The 20101-nt window shown below is 41.0% G+C and overlaps 2 protein-coding genes across 4 annotated transcripts in view; one reads left to right on the top strand and one right to left on the bottom strand.

The window, feature by feature from the left end:
• mcph1 (microcephalin 1) overlaps window positions 1–20101 on the top strand; it is a 30633-nt gene that overhangs the window by 6684 nt on the left and 3848 nt on the right. For all 3 annotated transcript variants that reach the window (XM_079363440.1, XM_079363441.1, XM_079363442.1), the window contains exons 11-13: window positions 2887–2924; window positions 4063–4225; window positions 4316–4393. In XM_079363440.1, the coding sequence (XP_079219566.1) occupies window positions 2887–2924; window positions 4063–4225; window positions 4316–4393 (279 nt within the window). The remainder of the gene's footprint in view (window positions 1–2886; window positions 2925–4062; window positions 4226–4315; window positions 4394–20101) is intronic.
• angpt2a (angiopoietin 2a) lies at window positions 5556–19685 on the bottom strand. The gene is made up of 9 exons (XM_079362661.1): window positions 18230–19685; window positions 14208–14363; window positions 12901–13022; window positions 12547–12785; window positions 12079–12206; window positions 11586–11687; window positions 10760–10926; window positions 9106–9236; window positions 5556–7363 (listed from the first exon to the last, which is right to left on the bottom strand). The coding sequence occupies exons 1-9, from the start codon at window positions 18491–18493 to the stop codon at window positions 7197–7199; spliced, it is 1476 nt and encodes a 491-aa protein (XP_079218787.1). The 5' UTR covers window positions 18494–19685; the 3' UTR covers window positions 5556–7196.

Raw genomic sequence — 20101 nt, forward strand, 5'->3', positions numbered from 1 at the left:
TTTGAGAATTTCCTGAAAATGGATGTTGAAAGGACATTTTCATTGTCCTCATTTTGCTGTTTGGTCTTTTCCAGTCTCTTGTTTGTATTGAGTGTGTAATGTCTGTGGCCAACAGGGCGACCTGTTCACATGCTTTACTTGCAGGAACATAAATCTGTGGCACGCTGAAAATAACTTGTGTTTTATTGCAGCTCCCTTAGCTTCACCCAGAACTGTCTGTGTTTAAGTCTTGTGATTCTGTTTTAATCGTAAAAGCCTCCAGCCAAGACAAGAAACATGTATGCATGGCATCTTTTTTTTTTTTTTTTTTTTTTACACATGAGGCGATGTTCACTGCATGTGTAAGAAGACTAACTATATGGGGTACGAACTCAGCAGGAGGGAGATTACTGGATTAGAACTGTGACATTGGATAACACGTTTAATTATAAATGTTTTTTCTTGTTATTTTTTTGCCTTTATTGGACTGGATACTCAATGAGCGACAGCACATGTTGGGAGGAGAGAGAGGGATGACATTGTTTAAAGGGCAGAGGTCAGAGTCGAACCCACAGCCGCTGCAGGGGGGGGATTAATTTTTGCAAATGAATTTGTTTACATGCTCTGCTTGAGTTTGTGCTTGTCACATTTCCTCCTTTCTTTGAGCGATTTTGATGTCGTCTAAATGTTCATGTGTTCCTTTGTCAGAAAACCAGCAGTGACTGTTGTGTCACATTGTGTCTTTGTTTTCTGTAACATATTTTTTTAACTTCAGCTTTGAACTAATCCTTCCAAACAAATGCAGGTGCAGACAAAATCCTGTGACACTCGTAGTTTTCTTTGATACTGGAAGTTTACAAAGTTAACTAAACACCATGGGATGTGTGTGTGTGTGTGTGTGTGTGTGTGTGAGTGTGAGATTCCCTCCGAAGCATTTCCTCCGTAAGGTCACACACTTCCATGACTGTCTGTGTTTGACGCATCGAGACAAGAGGTTGTGTCTGCTCCTGAGGGTTTCCTGTGTTTTCGCCTCTGTGATGGTGGTGTACAACTTCCTCGCCTGTGAAATGCACCTGGGCTCTGTTTTCGTTACGCTGGTAACCTCAACAAGCTGCAGCTGACAAAAAAAAAAAAAAAATGCAAACATGACATCATCTCGCCCCCCTGGGGGGGGGTCGGTCATGGGTTTGACTCCACTGTAGCCTGATCACAGAAATGTCATAGTTGTTGTTTTTGTTCTTGAAAGATGGTGATAAAAGATGAATGGCCAAATATGAATGGAAAGGTAAACACACACACACACACACACACACACACACTCACACACACACACACTTCCATGACGGGGACTCTGAGGTCACACCTGCACAGCTCGCAAATCTTTGAACGTGCGGATAGTGAAGTAGGACACATCTGTGGTCGAGTTCAGTGGATACATTCAAACTTTAAAAAACTGAAGTACTTACACTCAGATTACAGGTTTTAAATAATACAGTGAACCGCCTTTTAGCTTGTTCATTTTCAGAACATTATAAATGCTCCATGATGAAAGTAGAGGAAGTTTGCTGGTCGCTGTTCGTCTTGTCTTCTTTTCCATTAATGTATGAAACGACTCTCCTGGAATCTCGGTACAGTTCGGGTTACATAAGTTTCTGTTTTGGCTTTATTACTCATACCATAACTGCTTTTTGTAATTGGCTCTCTTCTTTTAACCAGAGCCGTTATCCTCTCCTCACTTACATTTTTCTAAAAAGCATTGTGTTCAGCAGCAGCCATGGAGGAGACACAGTCATACAGTGAAGAATTTCCTTCATTTGTGCTGGGAGCGCTGGTGCTCTGAGGCCGTGCTGCCGTTCACACCGACTCTTTGTCATAGGCTCATTATGTGACTCTCATTCTTCACCGCCTGTTTTCTTGTGCTGCTGCCAGAACATGTTCTCTGCAACAACAAAAAAAAAAAAAAAAAAAAAAAGCCCCCTTTGACGAACCTTTAGAGTCGATGCATAATGTTTTGAGTCGTTCGACTTCCCTTGAAAGGCTTCAAATGAGCAGATTTTCTGGTCTTCTCTTTTGCAGTTCTGTGGTAGATGACAACCCTGCTGTGGTTCATTGAGGAACTTGAATATCAAACATTTCTCCTTTAGGGGGAAAAAACTCCTGTCAGGACAACATCAGTCTGTGTTTGATTGTAACAAGCTCCAGGACTTATCAGCCATAATACGATGTTTCGACTGCTGTGGGAGGAGCTGGGCGACTTCTTTGGCGGCACTTTGCTCAGCAGGAATCAGCCTCGGATTTCCAGGAGAACAGCCAGACATCAGAGTGTGTCAGGAAAGAGCTCAGTTGCAGCTCAGGTGTTTGTGCTGATGATAGTTTTCTGAATCGGGGCCAAAGTATGGGGCTGCATTGATTGCGAACATGTTTTTCTGTTCTGATGGCCTTGGTGTGTTTGATTTCCTCTTTGGTCTCTTTGCAGCTGTATATCCGGCGGGGTGCACAGATTTTGAAAAATGACCCTTTTACCTGTGTTTTATTATTCATCAACTTTCTTACATTACTTCCACACAAAAGAAGCATAAATAACATTCTCCTTCCTGGGGTCTGAGTTTTATTTATTTATTTATTTATACATAATTATCTTGCCTTCTTTAAAATGTACTTTTTTTTTGCGTACATTGACTTCACAGATTTCACGCCTGTATTTTCGTCCTTACAAAAACAAAATATGATTTGTCTGTGGTTCCACTTCTGTCTTATTTGTTTGCCAAACGTGTGTGTGACAAATCACAGCGTGAAAGTACAGACTCCCCAGAAATAGAAGAGGTGTGAAAGCTTAGAAAACAGACCTCCATCCTCCTGCTTTGTAAAACCCTCCATAAGTTGTGTTCTTTTATGTTTGTTTTTCAGGCTTTGAGGACAATGGTCATGACGAGCATGCCCACTGAGTAAGTGCCTCAAACCTGTGTCATGTGTTTCTATAGAGCTCAACAACGACTGCCCACCTTTGCGGCGGCTCTGGTTTAGGAAATTTATTTTAAAAAAAAAAATCCTTTTTAATATTTTTATTCCTGAAACCGAGCCAACCAGCTAACTGAATACTTGTGTCAATTAAATATTTGAAGACTGTGAACTCAGGTTTTTTTCCAAACATTAAAGAAACTACGCATCCCACAATCCACTGCGATTCAAGCGAGACCAAGCAAACAATATGTTTCTTTCTGAACATACACGGGCCTTCTTTCTACATTTGTCTTTAATCTCGTGTGTATATTGTTGATTTATAAGGTTTTAATAAATGGTAGAGCCGACGGCCATTAAAAGTTTCCATGGTAACAGCGGGGGTCCACCAATTACACTCGAGGATTAACAGTAGACTTTCCCTCAGGTTAAGAATAAATCATGTTCGTCTAAAATTAGGTTGACATGATACCAACCTGTATCTCTACATATTTCATCGTTCACACAGTTGAACTCTGTTAGACTACCTGTACTCTCATTCTTGCTGATGTTTTGGTGTTAGGACTGTAAAACGATCACATTTTTATCACTCACTGAATTTAGATTTTATTTTTTTTTATTAGAAAATGAAAATAGTTTGGCTTTCATTTTGCATTTCTGTACCGCCTGAAGCTGAGAGCTATATTCTTGCTGTTTGAATTTAACCGGGCTTTTATTTTGAAGTAATGACCTTCTGGTGGATTGAAGGTTACAACACTTACTTAACCGTGAAAAAAGGAAGTCGTGATGGATCGAGCACAAAATAAAAACAGCTGAAAGGGATGATAACAAAGTGAAGTGTTTGCTGTCGTGAGGTGGATATTACTTTTGTTCCCTCACTGTAACCACAGGGAGACACCGCGGAGGTTTATCCACGGTGTCCCTGAACGGTCAAAATATCATGCCATTAATCATGATTAGCTGATTTTGAAAAATGTTATGACAGAAATAAAGTTCTGTTCTGTCCCTGAATAACACAATGAGGTTGAGTGCCCTGTAAGGGGTTAATGCTGACAGCTCTAAGCAAACAAAAACTAATCCGATGATCTGGTTTGATAGTTTGTCCTCTCCTTTCACCTCTCTTAGCAAGCAGCAAACGGTGTGTCAGGTGGTGAAATCTCTGGGTGGTTTCTTGATAGTCGACCGGGTGTGTGAGAGCACGACTCATGTGGTGTCTGGGGGTCATCGGCGGACTCTCAATATTCTGCTGGGCATAGCCCGAGGCTGCTGGATCCTCTCATTTGAATGGGTATGTAGGAAGTACTCAACACACATTTGTACCGTTCCTTGAATTGACAACTATTTTTAACGCTTCACTATTTCTTTATTCTCTGGATAGATTCTTTGGTGTTTGGAGCAAAGGCAGTGGATTCCAGAGGAACCATACGAGCTTTCAGAGCAGTTCCCCGCAGCACAGGTCAGAACCAGTAATCATCAAGTACTTGTAAGAAGGACTAGAAAAATCGGATTTTTGGTTCATAGGGAAACTAAAGACCTGCTGATATGCGATGATTAGGTCTCATTCGATGACAGTTTTTTTTAAATGAAACATTTTGATTTTACATGATTTAAACTTAGATGAACCCCTTTGACTCTCAGCACAGATACAAGGATCTGTAAATCCAGCGCCAAGCCAGTTAGACGGAAACCTGCTAATTTTTATTACCAGTCATCCATTTTCAGTCGGCTTGTTTTTCCTGAAGCATCCTGTGTGAATTGGGAACGTTGCCTCTTCCTGAACTCGTCATTTATGAATCTCTGGACTCTCCTGTCGCTGCGAGGTCTTGATGCAGACAAATGTTGACACATTTCCTCTTGATATTACATGATGTCGTTTGTTTTGACAAAGTACTTTAAAGTCCCTGCGGGCTTTTATCGTGCTTTAGCTCGAACTGGCAAACCACATGCTTCCCTGACTTTTCCCCACTTCCTTTGCTCCTCTAACGCCTGGTGCTGGCTTCACCGCGGTCAGACATTTTAGTGGCAAACACTGAATTTGTTGAGCCCAACATGGAAAGAACTTTAAATCTCATCACCACGTGGCTTTTCCTGTAACTATCCTTTTATGCTTGTTATTTCTCTTTGGATCATTATTTAGATAAAATATTGGAAAAAACCACTGAGGTCTCTTCCTGAGTACATCTGAGGCACCCTTGAGCATTCCTCTGTCATCTCTCCACTAATGCAGGTCCTGTGTGCAGCATGTGTCCACCCAAATGTCCCTCAGGGATTAATTATTTTAGAAATTTAAAAATGTCGATATTGAAGTGCAAGGATCTTTATGGTAATCCTATTTGCAACTTTTCCTTGATAATTAATGCATTTCATTTCCAGCATTGATTTTAAAGAAAGATTTTCCTTCTTGCTTTTTTATCCATAAACATTTTACTAATTAATTCTCCCTATAAAGAAATATCAATATCAAACAAATAGGGTCGTCTGCATTTACTTCTTAAATTAATTGCTATCAATGGATTTCTTTATGGTAATTAATTAAATGTTATTTTGTCCCTGAAGATGAACCGTAGATAAGCCTCTGCCTCGTCTTCCTGTAGTCACAGTGATGTTTACAATAAGGATTTATTTTTTATTTTTTACCCATAACAAGGTTCTTTTTCCGTAGTTTTGCAGATGACGTAACTATCTGCCCTTAAAAAAATAAAAGCAGGGTTGAATTCAAACAGCAAGTAGAGTCTTGACAGCTTAAGATGGTACACAAATTTCAAAATAAAAGCTGAACAATTTTTAATTTCACATAATGTGAAATAATTAAATTAAAGTCCTAAAAAAACAACATGGTAAAGAATAAAGGATTTTATTAAAGTTTCTTACTCTTAGCCATACTGCTATCATCCTTCTAGTAATTTTCAGTATTAAGTTTCCGTTCTGTAAATAAAACTGGATAAAAGACTCTAAAAATAACAAAAATTGAAATTTTAAAGCCTGTAAAGTTTTTTTTATTTATTTTCTATATATGATAGAAAATAGCTGAAAAGATGTTCACATCTGGCACATTGTGCATTTCACCAGGCATGATTTTGTAAATGCAGAACAAGGCTGAGTTCTGCTTCTCATGGTGGTCTTAAATATTCAATTTCAGGTTTGAAGAGCTGGAAGAGCGTCACAGTCACACTTCAAAATCAAATGTAAATCCAGTGTTCAATCGTCCTCAGATAGTCTGTTTGTTGTTGCCTCAAATGAAACATAAATTAAAAAAAATACATTCCCAAAAGTCTGAACAATGATCGACAAATGCAAATAAAGTTCCTGTAAAATCATTTGAACAGGATTCCTCTTCGGTAATGTGCTGCAAGAAACATCAACTCTCAGGGTGTGTAATAAATCTCCATCATTAAAATAATGTTAAATATCTGACTACAAAACAAATCTTCATATAAATTAAACAACAAATACATACAATCTTCTGTGGAGAAACAGTTTCTGTTATCTTTACATTCGCATTTACATTTTAAACATCCAACAGAAAGAAACTCCAGAAAACAAATACTTTGATCCAGTTCTTAATCTGCACGTTGTACCATCGTCTCTTTTTTATATCATGGCATTAACAGTTTATTTAAAGTCCTGTCTGTGGACGCGTGACCTGCATTCAAACTATGCAAAAATCAAATTTACATAATTTCACACTTAGTACAGTCTGTCCTCTCGTTAGCTAGCTGTTGTTACTAAAAGTGGGAGAAAAAATCAATTATGTAAAAACATAGATTCTTATCTTCTGAGACTTTAAATCATTTTTTTTTTTGGCTAATTACTCGCTGCTAAGTGCTAATGCTCTTTAACTCAGTAGAATGCCAAATGGAGCAGCAAGAAATGCAGCCAATCTCACAGATGACTACAGTAGATCCTGAAGTGTGGACTATTTTAAAAATATCTTTGAGTCCAGAATCGTTTTGAATCCTAACTAGATTCAAACCGTGAGACACCCAAAGATTCTCAGCCCTAGTTTGTTACTCAGTAAAACTTCACCTTTTCACTTCTCACTGTTTGGTAGAAATGTCAGTCCAAATATTTTTGCGATGTCCACAATTTACGGTTCATGCAGCAACCTAAAACCACAAACATGCTCCATATCTTCCTCCACTGGTTTGTTAAAATATTGTCATTAAGTGCTTTGGCTCCCTCGAGAGTTATTTCTTTCTATTTTGGTCTCGATGACGGTTGCTGTTTGTCGGGCAGAATTTGAGTTACACTTGGAGACGTCAACCGGAGAAGTCCGCCGGTCTGATCATCATGGTGGTGGACTTCAGGGAGTAGCCCGAGCCCTTCCAGTAGTACCATTTGACCCCATTGAAGCGATTTGAGTTCTGGCCTTGTTGGTAATACATCCCGTTCAAATTGGACGGACCGCAGGCGTCAAACCACCAACCTACAAATTACAAAAAAGATCAATTTTAGTTCATGTTGTCGAAGAGGAGAGTTCAACTGACTTCTTTCCTTTCAGTGTAATTCTTTACAGTTTTTATGTGTCAGGAATTTAAACGTGATTACTGGGTGACACTTGGAGAAAAAAAATCCAATACGCTGTAAAATCACTCGGAGTTAAAACGTTCTGAGATGATTTTTTGCTTGTACAGTTTATGCACATGTGCCGTGAAATATAAAGGCATTTCTTCATTAGCGGCAGGCGTCAAAGCGAGACAGGCCTTTTAAATACTTCTAAAACGTGTGCACAGTAATGATGGGAAAGACTTCAAAGTTGTACATTTGCAACAGAGAGAATATTTAACTGTGTAGAAATTCAAAATGAGGACATTAATAAAACAAATGAAGAGAGTATACTGCTGCACGGTTGGTACACATCACATCATTATTCTTTTCTTGACAGATGTTGAAGCTCATATTTATTTTTTTATTAGCTTGATGCTTTTTCTCCTCATGTTTGATGCTCCAACGTGTTCGACTTTAAATGTATTGTGCCTCTATCTGAGACCTGCTTTTATTTGTCACAACGCATGGCAGCGCCAGGGGGGGAAAACAGTAGATGAGTTTTTTTTTTTGAAGTTTTATCTTTGGAGACATTTCACAGAGCATCAAATCCATTTTCAAGCTTTGAATGAAGTTGAATGACAGCTAAGTGATGACCTGCAAGCGTTGCCCATTTTAGTGGTGTCGCATTTGTCGTTCTAGCTCAGAGGATGTCGTGCCGTGGCGCCACATGTGCATCTTCGTCAGGCTGACACACTGACGGTCAAACGGCCCCTTCTCGTCAAACGCAGACACCCTTTTTGGTTTAGATCCCTGTGTTAGTCACATTAACACTTTATTAATATATATTTTTAATGGGCCTTTTGCCTTTATTGATAGGACTGTTGGAAATGTGTGGACATAGAGAGCACCAAGTGGAGCCAGGACCAAAAGTTGCGACGAGTTTTGTAGCCTTTATACACCGGCTCTACAAACTGCGTTGAACCAGTGCCTCACATAATTGGTGTGTTTTGAGAAGATACGACAACAATAACCACTTTCTGATTCGATGAACTGCATGTCTTAATGCGAACAGCTTTTGTATATGCATTTTCTCAGTGTTTGTGTTTTTACCATGGAATTTTAAATTGCTGTTCATTCAAAGCATGTAGTTTTAAATTCATAATGACAGATCCTACTTCACTCTGTTTACTGGGTCAGTGCCACTCAGTCATGATTGTGCATAATGCACAAATGGAGTCCCCTGTGGGAGACCCCTCATGGGAAAAAAGGGATAGGGTAAGAGCTTTCATGCTTTCCTGCTCACTTGGCAGACCCTAATACAAAGGGAGACAAACTTCTGGCAGCGGAGTCACTTTCAGCGGAGTGGAGGAGGACTTTTAAACAACAAGAGGAGAGAGGGAAAAGCTCTGTTCCCAGGCTATTAATGTCAGCTATTGTAGGAGCTGAATTCCCCGATGAGTTTATCAGTGATTAACTCTGAGCTAATTGTGCTCTTTGACCCGGCCACAAAAGTACGGCAGCGCTTAAGATGCCCTTGAAGATTTTGGGGGGAAGTGCCAAGATTTGGGTGGCTGGGAATTTGTTCAACAACAAGTGCCATGACAAGTTGACGCGGTTATTTTACGTTTTTTAAAGGCGAGCAAATATTACAAAGTCATTTTTGATAAATGTGTTTCTTACCCCCTGTTGTCAGTTGTGAGCATTTGCAAACACATTTGTCATTGTCTGCATCCTTGGTACTGAAATCACTTCCCGGCTGCCCAATGCTGCTTATTTTGCCGGCCGTTCCACTGAAGCCTTTAAGGTGTATCCTGTCAAATGGAAAAACGGAAAAATGAAGGACGAGGAGGAGGAAGTCTGTGATTGCTGTTCCTCAAAAGACAGAGTCCTACACATTTATGCAATTCTTTGGCCAGACCTTCACTATGCTGGATCTGAAAAAAGGCAGTTTAAACAGGCTTGCACAGGCCTGATTTTCCAATTCTTAAGCCCCACGCAGTTTCATTTCGAAAGAATTTTTTGGAATTACTGAGTCGATTAGCTTAACTCCCAATTGGTCACAGCGAAGTAGACTCAAGACCATAATAGAGGGACTGTGTTGAATTGAAGCATTTCATGGTCTGTTTGAGAAATTCAAAAGAAGCATCTTGTCCACTCCTGAAATCAGCTTTAATTTCAAGGAAGAAAATACCCCTGAAGCAAGTTGTGTTATTATCAAGAGGTGCCGACAGTATGCTTGAAATCCAAGACACTTCTGTATTTCACATGTATTTCCTATTTTTCAAACTCTTACTGGTTTATGGCATTTTCTTTGGGTCGATGCCAGTACATTCATACCAGGAAGTTTACTGCAAAGAAGGAATTCCTACACTATGTCCTCTTTGAAATTGTAGTGGGTCAGCAATTATGATCACGGGCTAAGTGAAAGAAAAACAAACAAAAAAAAGGTGTCTGGAGAGAAATGAGCGAGATATAGAAAGTCGTTTTAAATAAAATAAGAGTTAATGCAATTGGAGCAAAAAGGTGAAATCATTAATCTTTGAGCAAAGAACATGCCTAACTGTTTAACTAGAACACTTCATTAGTTCTTGTAGTTGAAGCACTTAAATCAGCAGGTGCAGGTTCTCATTCAGGCTTGAAAACGTGATTGAACAGATGACATGTAAGTTCTGCGAAAGGTGATTTAGGGGTGCTTTTTATTTCATCAAAATTGATCATTCATAATGTTAATAGGGCTGGAACAAATAGGCAGTAAATCGTGGCACTGACTCGTGATAGTTGTCTCATTGCTGATGCCAAATCTCAATCTTTGGATCTTTGCGGTTTTCTAAGAAATCTGCCTCATCGCGTCACTACTTTCTTGATCACAAGTTAATGGATCAAAGAGAAGGTCAACAGACCAGAGCGAGAAGACAGCAGGACGTTAATGACTTCTTTAAGAGCAGAGGAGACAGTTGGTGCTATGTCTTTGTGACCACACCCCAGCCATGCATCCACGGAAATGTTTCATCTTTGTGTAACAAAAGTATCCCTGTGCTGAGATCTGCTGTTCAGTTATGAAGACAAAGATATCAGCTGATATGTTTGACAACAATCATTTTCATAAGTAACATTTACCGACCTCTGACTTGCTAAGTTTTTAGCGTTATGGCCTTGGCTGTTAAATTGGTAACAGTTTTTGTATTTTTTAGGAGACTGGACATCCAAAGAACGATGTATTGGAGAGTTATCAGTTGTTTATGGGGATTTTTTTTCGACCCTAATAGCTGTAGCAACGGGGGCTGTTCATCGAGCATTCGAAACACGTATTTCTTGGATGTTCGAAATAACATACCTGTAATTCTGTGCCTCACTGTCAAGAGAAAACAGATCATATTGTGAAAATCCAGAGTTTCCCTCCCAGTCAGTTAACTCGATCCTGAGTTTGTAGGATTGTTGCTTTGTCAGTCTGGACACAAATTCATTTCCCAACCAGAATTCACCTGACGGCTCTCCAAAACCCTGAAAAGACACAAGATGGAAAAATCTTACTGCACTGGTTTGAGCTTTAAAGTACTTTGACTGAAAGTTATTTCATCAAAATACTTTTCAGCAGCTGCATAAAACAATGTTTGGATTCTCAAACAGGAAGTATGCTGTATTTAACTGAGCTTGACAAAAAGGATTTTCTCTGCACTTATCATTTTTACACGGATTTGAGATAAAATGTCAAACTGCTGTGACACTGATCCATTCAAAGCCTACTTGTGGTTGGAACAAACTTGTTCTTTTTTTTCGCTCTTTGATTTTAGGTTCGGGGTTATTTTTTTCATGTTGAATGTGCAGACTTTGTGCCGACTGCCAAAGTTGGCAAACACCTAAAATAACTGCAGGTTGATAGAAATGGCGGTGCACTGCTGGCTTTCTTTTCTTAAAAAACAGAAGGTGGTCACTCGGGCTTTGTGTGTTTGTAGTTGTGTTTTTTTACTGGGTCTTTTTCTCGTCTCGTTGGATTTCTTCTTGGAATCACCTCTAACAACAACAACAACAACGACAATTCTCAAAGACCATCTCGGTCGTTTGCCAAAACCAAAATTGGCCACTGTCTTGTGTATTAGTGAAGAAAGCTGTAGCCTTGGTTATGTTTTTTAAAGGCAGGAATTCCTCCTTGACGGCTTTACCTTTTTATACTCTTGCCACGTACGGTGAAAGTCAACACGGCCGTCAAAGCGCTTTTGTAGCACTGTCCAGCCTCCTCCCTCTGTCTCCATGTCGCAGAGAGTCTTAAAACACAACAAGAAGTATGCTGTAGTTAATAATTCTCACTTGTTGTCCTGTGAATAATTATGGTCATTTGTATTTTGGCTTTTGTGTCTTATGTGTGTTTGGTTTAAACAAATGTAAAGAATCCATTGATGGGGTAAAAGTCCACTGAAAAGTATCTAAGGAGATCCTACATTCATCTCGAGCATTCAACAGTTTTACTAATATACCCCGACTTTTTAAACACAGTGTCTTTATTGAGCACTTCCAGAAGTCTGCGCGCTCGTGTAAGTGTGGGAGAGTCGGAGCATGCCTGTGTGCAAATATATTGTCTGAGCTGGCGAATGTGACCGTGCTCGACGTGTTTCTAAGCTCTCGTTGGTCTGAAAAGATTTAACATGCTTGGTTTACCTTCACCTCTATAGTAGTGTTGGGTAATGTCAGCGTGTAAACCCCGCTCTGGGTGTTCCCTGACTTGAAGACGGCAGCGCAGTCCCTGAATGTTCTCGGAGTGTCCTGCATCATGACCGTCTTTGTCTCTGTAGGAAGAAATTGCCTTTGTTTAGATGACGTTTAACATTTGTAGAACATTGGACAGCCGCCCTTTGAGGAATCCACATGAAAAGGCATGTTAATTACTTTCCTGCTTTGACATTGAAGAATTAGGTAATTAAAATGAATTGGCCGCCTTTGGTGCAATACAAGCAGCACAACCACACACAATGGCCCCCGTAATGACACATTCAGTATTATCTTCAAGGCTCTTTGTATGGATTAAATTGTGCCATCAAAGTGTGTAAAGTAGCTCCAGCAGCCTTTCAACACAGGTTAAGACTGCAGTTATACGTACGCCATCCCACCGTACGGTGAGGACTTTACCTTGAGCGGAGCTTATGGAGATGGATTGGATCAGGTTGTTCACGGTGTCCAGGAGCTCCTGCTGCTGATGCTGCAGCACGGAGTTGTTGGAGGAGACTTTGAGCAGCTGCTGCTCCAGCTCGCCGATGATGGCCGTCTGCTTCAGAATGAGAATCTGAAGCTGCTCCTTCTCTTGTCGAAGCATCTTCAGCTCCACCTGCCTCTGCTCCTCCATGTCCTCCACCTTTTTCTCCAGGAAGCTGAGGAGAAGCAGACAGCAGAGTCCTCAGCGAGTCTTTTCTTTGTACATAAGACCAGACAACATTGTTGGTCGCTATCAAGATTTTTTTTTTCTTTTTCTTTCGAAGGTCTCACCTGTTTTTGTCACTCAGCTTGTTTATCTCATTTGTTTGGACAATTAGTTGTTTTTCCAACTTGTTGGTTGACAACGAATTCTCTAGAAGTCTACGCTCAAGTCGAGTTGTATGATGAATGACCTGAAAAGAAGAGATCACCAGGGAAGCAGTTCAGAGCAGGTGATGCTATCTATCAGTGCTCCAGATGATACACAGCCGTGTAGTTAAACACACCCAGAGTATCTTTAGGTCGCCTGGCTTTACCAACCCTGATGTCAGAAGTTGCACTAAACAGTCGCACAGAGCTTCTTATAAACCCGTTTCTATGAGTAGGTTCACATAAGGTGCATGCAGGTTATTTCTGTTATTGGATCGTTTTCAACAAAAGCCCAGTTTGCACTCCTCGGGTGAACAAACGCCATTTAGCAGAATGGGGGAAGAAAAAAAAAAAGCCAAACAAGAGCAAGCGTATTCCAATACAGCACACACACCTGAAAAAGGAAATGTTTGTAATCCACCTGTTTTTCACAGACCGACATATTGAACTAAACTCCGGGGTTGAGGACCTTGCCTCCAATTTCCCATTTTGGAGGAACTGAACTCAGCAAAAAGCAGGTTGTTTACATGGATCCCAGCTATGTGTCTCCCATGGAGCTGTTGATGTCTTTGAACAGACGGATGTGTGATTGTGACAAACTGATAGACCCTTTCTGTGGGAATACGAGTGTGCTAATAACAGGAAATGCTGTATGGTTGGCTCACATAAGGTCATTGACGTGTAGTCACAATAATAAACTGACACAGTCATGCCTGTTTTTCTCTCTGGTTGTGATTTATTCTCTGCAGCAACATCATTGAATGCACTTTATTCTTAAAATGTCTCCCATAAAAACAATGCATGGAGAGTCTATGAATGCCATGGACTCAGCACCTTAGAACTAAACGTATTCACAGATTGTCTTATTACTGCACTTTGCTATACATTCACATAACGCTGTTCAAACATCTTCAAAGTGGTGTTTTGTTGACATGAATATGGCTCAACTGAATTTCCTGAGAATAACTGAATTTAAAACTATGAAATGTTTCTGTTCTTTAAGTCGGATGTTTAACTTGCTGCTCTCGCAATAGTCAATAACTTTATATGACACTTTCTGCAGGGATACTTTAGCATCAGTGATTCTTAGATTTAGTGGGATCTGTGCAGAATGAAGCCACAGAAAAGGAGTTTGACATATTTGTCTTCTTGGTCTGGGTGCTTCTGCTCAGCATGCGCACACTCAGGAGCTTTGTGTGTGTTTAACGGAGCGAGCGGTGCAGCCTCACCTGTGCCTCCACGTTGGTCAGCTTCCTTGTTTGCTCTGCAGTTTGACTCAGCAGGTTGGTTCCAATCTCAATCATGGTCGCTGTGTGATTGTGTACAGCGGTTTGTTGGAGTTGGACCATGTCCTGCTTCATGCTGTCTTGTATGTAGTTCTCCAGCTGCAGCACATAATGAGAAATAATGACGGTTGGAAAGTTTAGAAGCAAAGTTATCAGACTTGTTGATGAACGTCAGTAACCATTTGTCGTGCACAAAACTCTTCCTCTTAAATGTTGGAGAGAGTGATGCTCTTTCTCTTCCGGCCAATGTTTTCATTGCACCGAACAGAACAGACTCTCTTTCTTTGAGTGAAGAAGAAACACTCCAGATAAAATAAGGTCATTTTAAATCACTCAATCATTCCGTTTCACAGGCACATCCTATTCCACGATTGTTCCCTAAGTGCACTCATCCTGATTTGGGATTTATTGCAATCTAGTTAATCATCCTCTAGCATCCAATCCTTTCTCTACACTGCCGTCACATTCTCTATATTTGTGTTCAAAAGGAGCACAGGAATATTCCTTTATTAACACAATCCCTGAAACATTGCTATTCAACTATTACAAGGAAGAACTGCGAGATGTTTTGAATTCTTTTTTATTATCAGTCCAAATAACTTTGATTGATTGATAGCTTCATTTCGAACATTTCAATTAAAAAAATAATCATAATAATTAAAGAAGGAAAGATAAACCCGAACCACAATGTTGACGCCATATTGGACACGGAGCCAACACTTTACAGAAACTGAGATCTCACCGTGTGTGTTTGACACTAAATAAAAGCTACGTTCACCTGAGAAGTCCAGACGTCTTTGTAAGAGGAAAACTTGTGATGAGTAAAACTGTCTCCTAATGCAGCAAGAAAAATGTCCATGTCAAGTTTTTTTTTGAAACAGGACGTTTGATTTTACTTCAAGGAGCTTTACAAGTCATTTCTGCTTGTTGCTTAGAGATCCAGTTTTACTTCCTCACAGATATTCCGGTCTTACGTGGTCGATGCACATCTACAGACTCATGTTTGATCTCCATAAATCATTAACTGAATGGTTATAAAATATCTCTCTGACAGACTCTAAGTGGAGGGGAAACGGGAGACACTTTTTTTGTTACAGAAGTGATTATCGTTGATTAAATGCGTGAAGATGACTGTTGCTCTGCTCAGGACTCCGGTCGTCTGGTTTGACAGCAGTTTCCACGTTTGGAAGGATTAACATCTTTCATCTTGTTTGATCGAACAAACTGAGAGATGAACTGACTGTGTCACAGGAATAACTCTGAAGGGAAATTCATCTTCTTAATGGTTGGAAAACTACAACGAGGAAGGAGGCGCTCTGCGAGTGGGATATGGTCAGTTCCTTCACCGTAAGGGGATTTGTTCTTATCTACCTTACAGTATGGCCATATTTAGACCGAGACCAATCATTAAGTTATTTCCTGCACGGTGTTCCTGAGCGGCAATCAGGTCACACGACTGGTAAACAGGATGGATGTGTTGAGTGAGGAGTTACATCCTTTATGACGGTATGACATGTGTGTACAAGCGGACGTCGGCGTCAGTTGTTTGTCATCATCGCTCGAGGTATTTACTAAGCAGTCAGCGTTGCACTCAACCAAAACCAATTTTCTTATTTTTCTGATGGTGCGTACGAGCAGAGGCTGCAATCAGCGGCTGATTTTGTTTGTCTTCCTTTCATGACTCTGTGTGTGTTTATGTTCTTGGACACACACAGACACACACACACACACACACACACACACAGGGATGTGTGCGAGGTGGAAGCTTTTCATTTAGATTGCTGGCAGGATTTCCCATTGACAGCCAATGATCTAATCAGTTGTTTACTCCGCGTGCCTCCGAGGCGTCAGTAAGGAATGACTGTGTTCCTCATTCACACGAGAGCGCGACAGCAAACCGCCTTCCTCTCTTCTCGTCATCAGCGCGGTGAAACACACCTCAGGGACGTCTGAACCACCGCATGCTGATGTTGAGCATTTTAAACATTTATACTGTCTTTTTTTAGGTCAACTTATTTTCATCATCTGTCAATTAATCATTTTGTACCTCCTCAATCTTTAAGCAGAGGTGCCGCTTGGGGCCCCAGAGCAGTAGGGGCCCCAGTAAACTTTAAACCACAGCAGGGGCATAAATGTGCAAATCTAGCAAAGACAGTAGGAAACCTCCCTCAGGGGGCCCCATCTGACAGCACTGACGGCAAGCTGCTGTGAAAACCAAACGTGTCATTGATAAATACAGAGGAGTTATTTGTCTCGAGGAGAGAAAAAAGAAACAGGAAGAAGAAGAGTGTGTGTCGGGAAACTGGCAGACGTAATGGTGACTGATTCGCCCATCACTTCTCATATTTAGTCAAATTACAGTTGTGTTGTTCGGACACGCAGCTGTGAACTTCACAGACAGATGCACAGTTTTTATCCATGTTTATTTAATTCAAGCAGATCTCATACGTGGATCACTTTGAACATACCAAGGTTCAGGACTGAACAGCTGTTCGTGTTGCTGCACCTGTTATGTGGTGTAACCTTTTAATGATGTCCAAGCTGCCCTCTCTTGTTTCATACAGAGTTTTTTTCCGACTTACCGAGGTGAGATATAATATTAAATATTTTGTACAGGGTTTTCATGATTGCAGAGTTTCAAGCTTTGATATGAGATATGAGTCAAACTGAAATGACACTGATACCTCTTTCTACCCTGCAGCAACATAAATGGAAGTTCTCAGCACCCAATCAGGAGTTTTTCCTTGTGGTTAGTTTTGATAAAGAACTTTTGTGTTGTGAAAATAAAAACCATCACATCGGAGGTTTCATAATTTTTTTCTAACAGCTCGGTCTCTCCAATGAGCAAAGGAATGCAGTGCAGCGAGGGTTTTTTTTTTTAGAAATATGAAGCTGCATGTTTTGGATTCTGAGGCGGGACTTGAGCGTCTGTCTTCATGTGAGCGCAGACGGTCACTGAACGTGTCGGCTCGACCCTGACGGACGAGCTTCAAAGCACCGAGCCCGCTGAGCTCTCCTGTGGAACAGATCAGAGCGTGTTTCATGTTGTAAAGTGCTGCTTTAGTCATTAAGCTGTGACGTGTTCCTGTCTTGTCTGACTCTTCTTGCAAAGTTCTGATTTTTATTGGAGCTCTGAAGAGGAAGAAAGAGGAGAGAGAAAGAAGCAGTTCACTTCTTTCATGCATCCCTCCTGTGGACACCCGTCATGCAGTCAGAAGAGACATTTCTCGCTCTTTCTTTGTGAAAGAAGATCACAAAGGCATCTGTTGCTTTCTTTGAAAACGTTCTTTTTGTGCTACAGATCTGATAAAATCACAAAATTGCTCTTTCAAAGACAAAAGGTTTGTTCACTTTGTCTGATTTTATCGAGTCTTTTTTTTTTAAAGTGAAAAGAAAATCCATCACATCATCCATCAAGTGTCTCTGTCTGGCCTGCCTAAATGTCAATATATGTTTTGAAACGGTTGCTTTAAAGACAGCAGGTTGCAGCATATTACAGAACACACATCATGGCAAACAGCGCTTGGCTGCACTCAGGTTTGCATGGACACAAAAAGAGCCAGTGTTTAAGTTTGAGTCCAAAGAGTTGGCCCATCAGGTGGAAGGAAAAATCAGCAGCTGTGTAAAATAAGAAACACGTTCATTGTCATCGTGGCTGTTTAACTGTGCAGATGTTTGTCAGGCAGAAGTCAACAGTTCATCCATGTTTCAGTCATTTTTCAAGCCGAGGTTTTTGTAACATTTCTCGCTGTGACCTTCTTAGTCTGATCATTTAAAACGTGAAACTGAACTATGAGTTTCTTTAGTGACACCTGAGGAGGAGGAATGTTTGTTTCAAGTTTCTAAAGCATCCCTGCAGTTTTCCTCCCATACCTGGATAGACCTTTTGCCCTTTTCCACGACTGCTGCGCTCACTCTCACGTCACTGTAACAACACAAAGCCTCTCTCATGAGTGTGACCTCACCTTGAGCAGCCACTGCGTGTTGTTCTCCATGGTCATCTCCAGCTGTTCCAGCCGCTGCGCCGACTCGTTGTCGTCCGCCGGTCCATCCTTTTGAACCGGGTGGTCGTAGTTTCTGCTCTGAGTTTGGCAGTTTTCCTGCTCGGGCAGCAGAAAGGTGTAGCTGCACGGCCCGTTCTGGATCTGATACTCCCTCTTACCTGCAGCACTGGATCCTCTCCCCAGACCAAGGCACAAACTTAAAACTAAGAAGCCAACTTTCAGCATCTTCAGAAGTTATATTAGCACAGCTGAAACTCCTTGGACTTTCCTTAACTTTTTTTTTTTTCTCAGTGGCAGGACTTCTCTCCCCAGCAGCATCCAAGTGTAAAAAAAAAAGTCCTCTTGAGATTCCTTTTATTCCCTCTCAGCAGTAGGAGGAGAAAAGGCCACCAGGAATTAGAGCTGGTGTGTCATTCCCTCAGGTTACCGGTGCCAGACTGCATGTGCTCGCTTTTTCATCAAGCCCCCGACCACTTGTTTGAGCTGCCCATTCTTCCCCCCCCCCCTCTGTTTAGCTAACTTTGAGTTTTAGAACCACTCCTCCCCTTTTCCCCTCACTGTGGCCAGTCACTGTGAAGAGCAGCGAAGTGGAGATTCCTTTCAGTGCACACTGGCGGCTGAGCAGACGCACAAACTCCACACCTTCCACTACATCCTCTACAAAAAGCCACGTGTTGTTTTTTTCTGCTCCGGTTGAAAAAGCTCCTCAGGATGCAGCTGTCCACCTTCGGCACACTGTGTGATAGTAGCAGCGTCCATCCCATTCATTCAAGAATGTTTCCCGGTTAATGACGAAGCATCTTTGAATGGGAGATTCAAAGGAAGAGGCCTCTGCTCCTTCCGTGTGTTTTTCTACTCTGCTCTTAAAGGATCCTCAGTTATTACTAAAAGACGAGACATTCCTCCCCCTTAGACTTCCTCTCTTTTCTTTTTTTACAAGTTAAAAATGTTGTGAAACAGTCCGAGATTCCCAGATCTTTCTCCAGAGGTCATGATCTGTGTCGTCTAAAATAATCTCTTATTGTAACAAACTGAAGATGCCACTTGTTGACCTCTGACCACAAAACAGACGTGGCATCTGCTTCTGGGCAGATTTATGCAATTTCAGTCCGAATGCACTTGGCAGATCTCTGTCTGAGTCACAAGAATCATCGAGCTGTATTTGTTCTAACCCTTTCAGATCAGACAGAGTCATGGGAAAGTTTGGTTTGTTTCTTTGTTTTCTCTAACAACAAAATTCCGCTTTGTAATTGCAGCCTACCTTGTTTGATTTTGTTCAATATGTGTGCAGATTGTGGGTGTTTTTCTGAACCCTGTCTCTGAGTTTCATGTCTGTACAAGCTTGAAATAGAACGAGAAAAAGGGATCCCACACGGATAAAGATTCTTACTTTAAGTGTGGAAAAAATCAGGCAAAAAAATGATTGTTATTTTGACATGTTTAAGTTTGATTAAAGAGTTCATTTATACATCCTTTGTAGATAAAATGCCTGAAATGCTCTTATTAGTAACTTGTTATCTGCATCTTGAAGAAAATACTTGCACAGCTCTGTGAATGAATCGGCCCCGGGTTGATTGACTAGAAAATGAGGCTCCCCCTTGACTTAACAATACAGCTGTAAACAACCTATCGGAGTTAAAGTGTCCATCATGCAAGGCACCAATGCTAAGTTTGGGCTCTTTATTGCACCAGACGTCACATGAGTCTGTCAGAGGACTCTCGTGTCACAGTGGGAAGCAGAGTGCAGGTGATTTGTGCAGGAAGGGCAGCGACATAGGAGGATGTTTTGTCCCACGCTGCAGGAATGTGTCTCCATCACAGTCTTACTCTCGA

The sequence above is a fragment of the Symphodus melops genome (genome assembly GCF_947650265.1).
Source record: "Symphodus melops genome assembly, chromosome: 15".
In the NCBI taxonomy this organism is placed as follows: Eukaryota; Metazoa; Chordata; class Actinopteri; order Labriformes; family Labridae; genus Symphodus; species Symphodus melops.

Bases quoted from the DNA above. Each gene is read 5' to 3' on its own strand.
- angpt2a (XM_079362661.1), bottom strand. From the start codon at position 18,493: ATGCTGAAAGTTGGCTTCTTAGTTTTAAGTTTGTGCCTTGGTCTGGGG. The intron at 14,364-18,229 runs GTGAGGTCACAC...TATGTGCTGCAG, and splicing joins ACACGCAGTGGCTGCTCAAG to CTGGAGAACTACATACAAGA. The intron at 10,927-11,585 runs GTAAAGCCGTCA...GTGTCTTTTCAG, and splicing joins CGTGGCAAGAGTATAAAAAG to GGTTTTGGAGAGCCGTCAGG.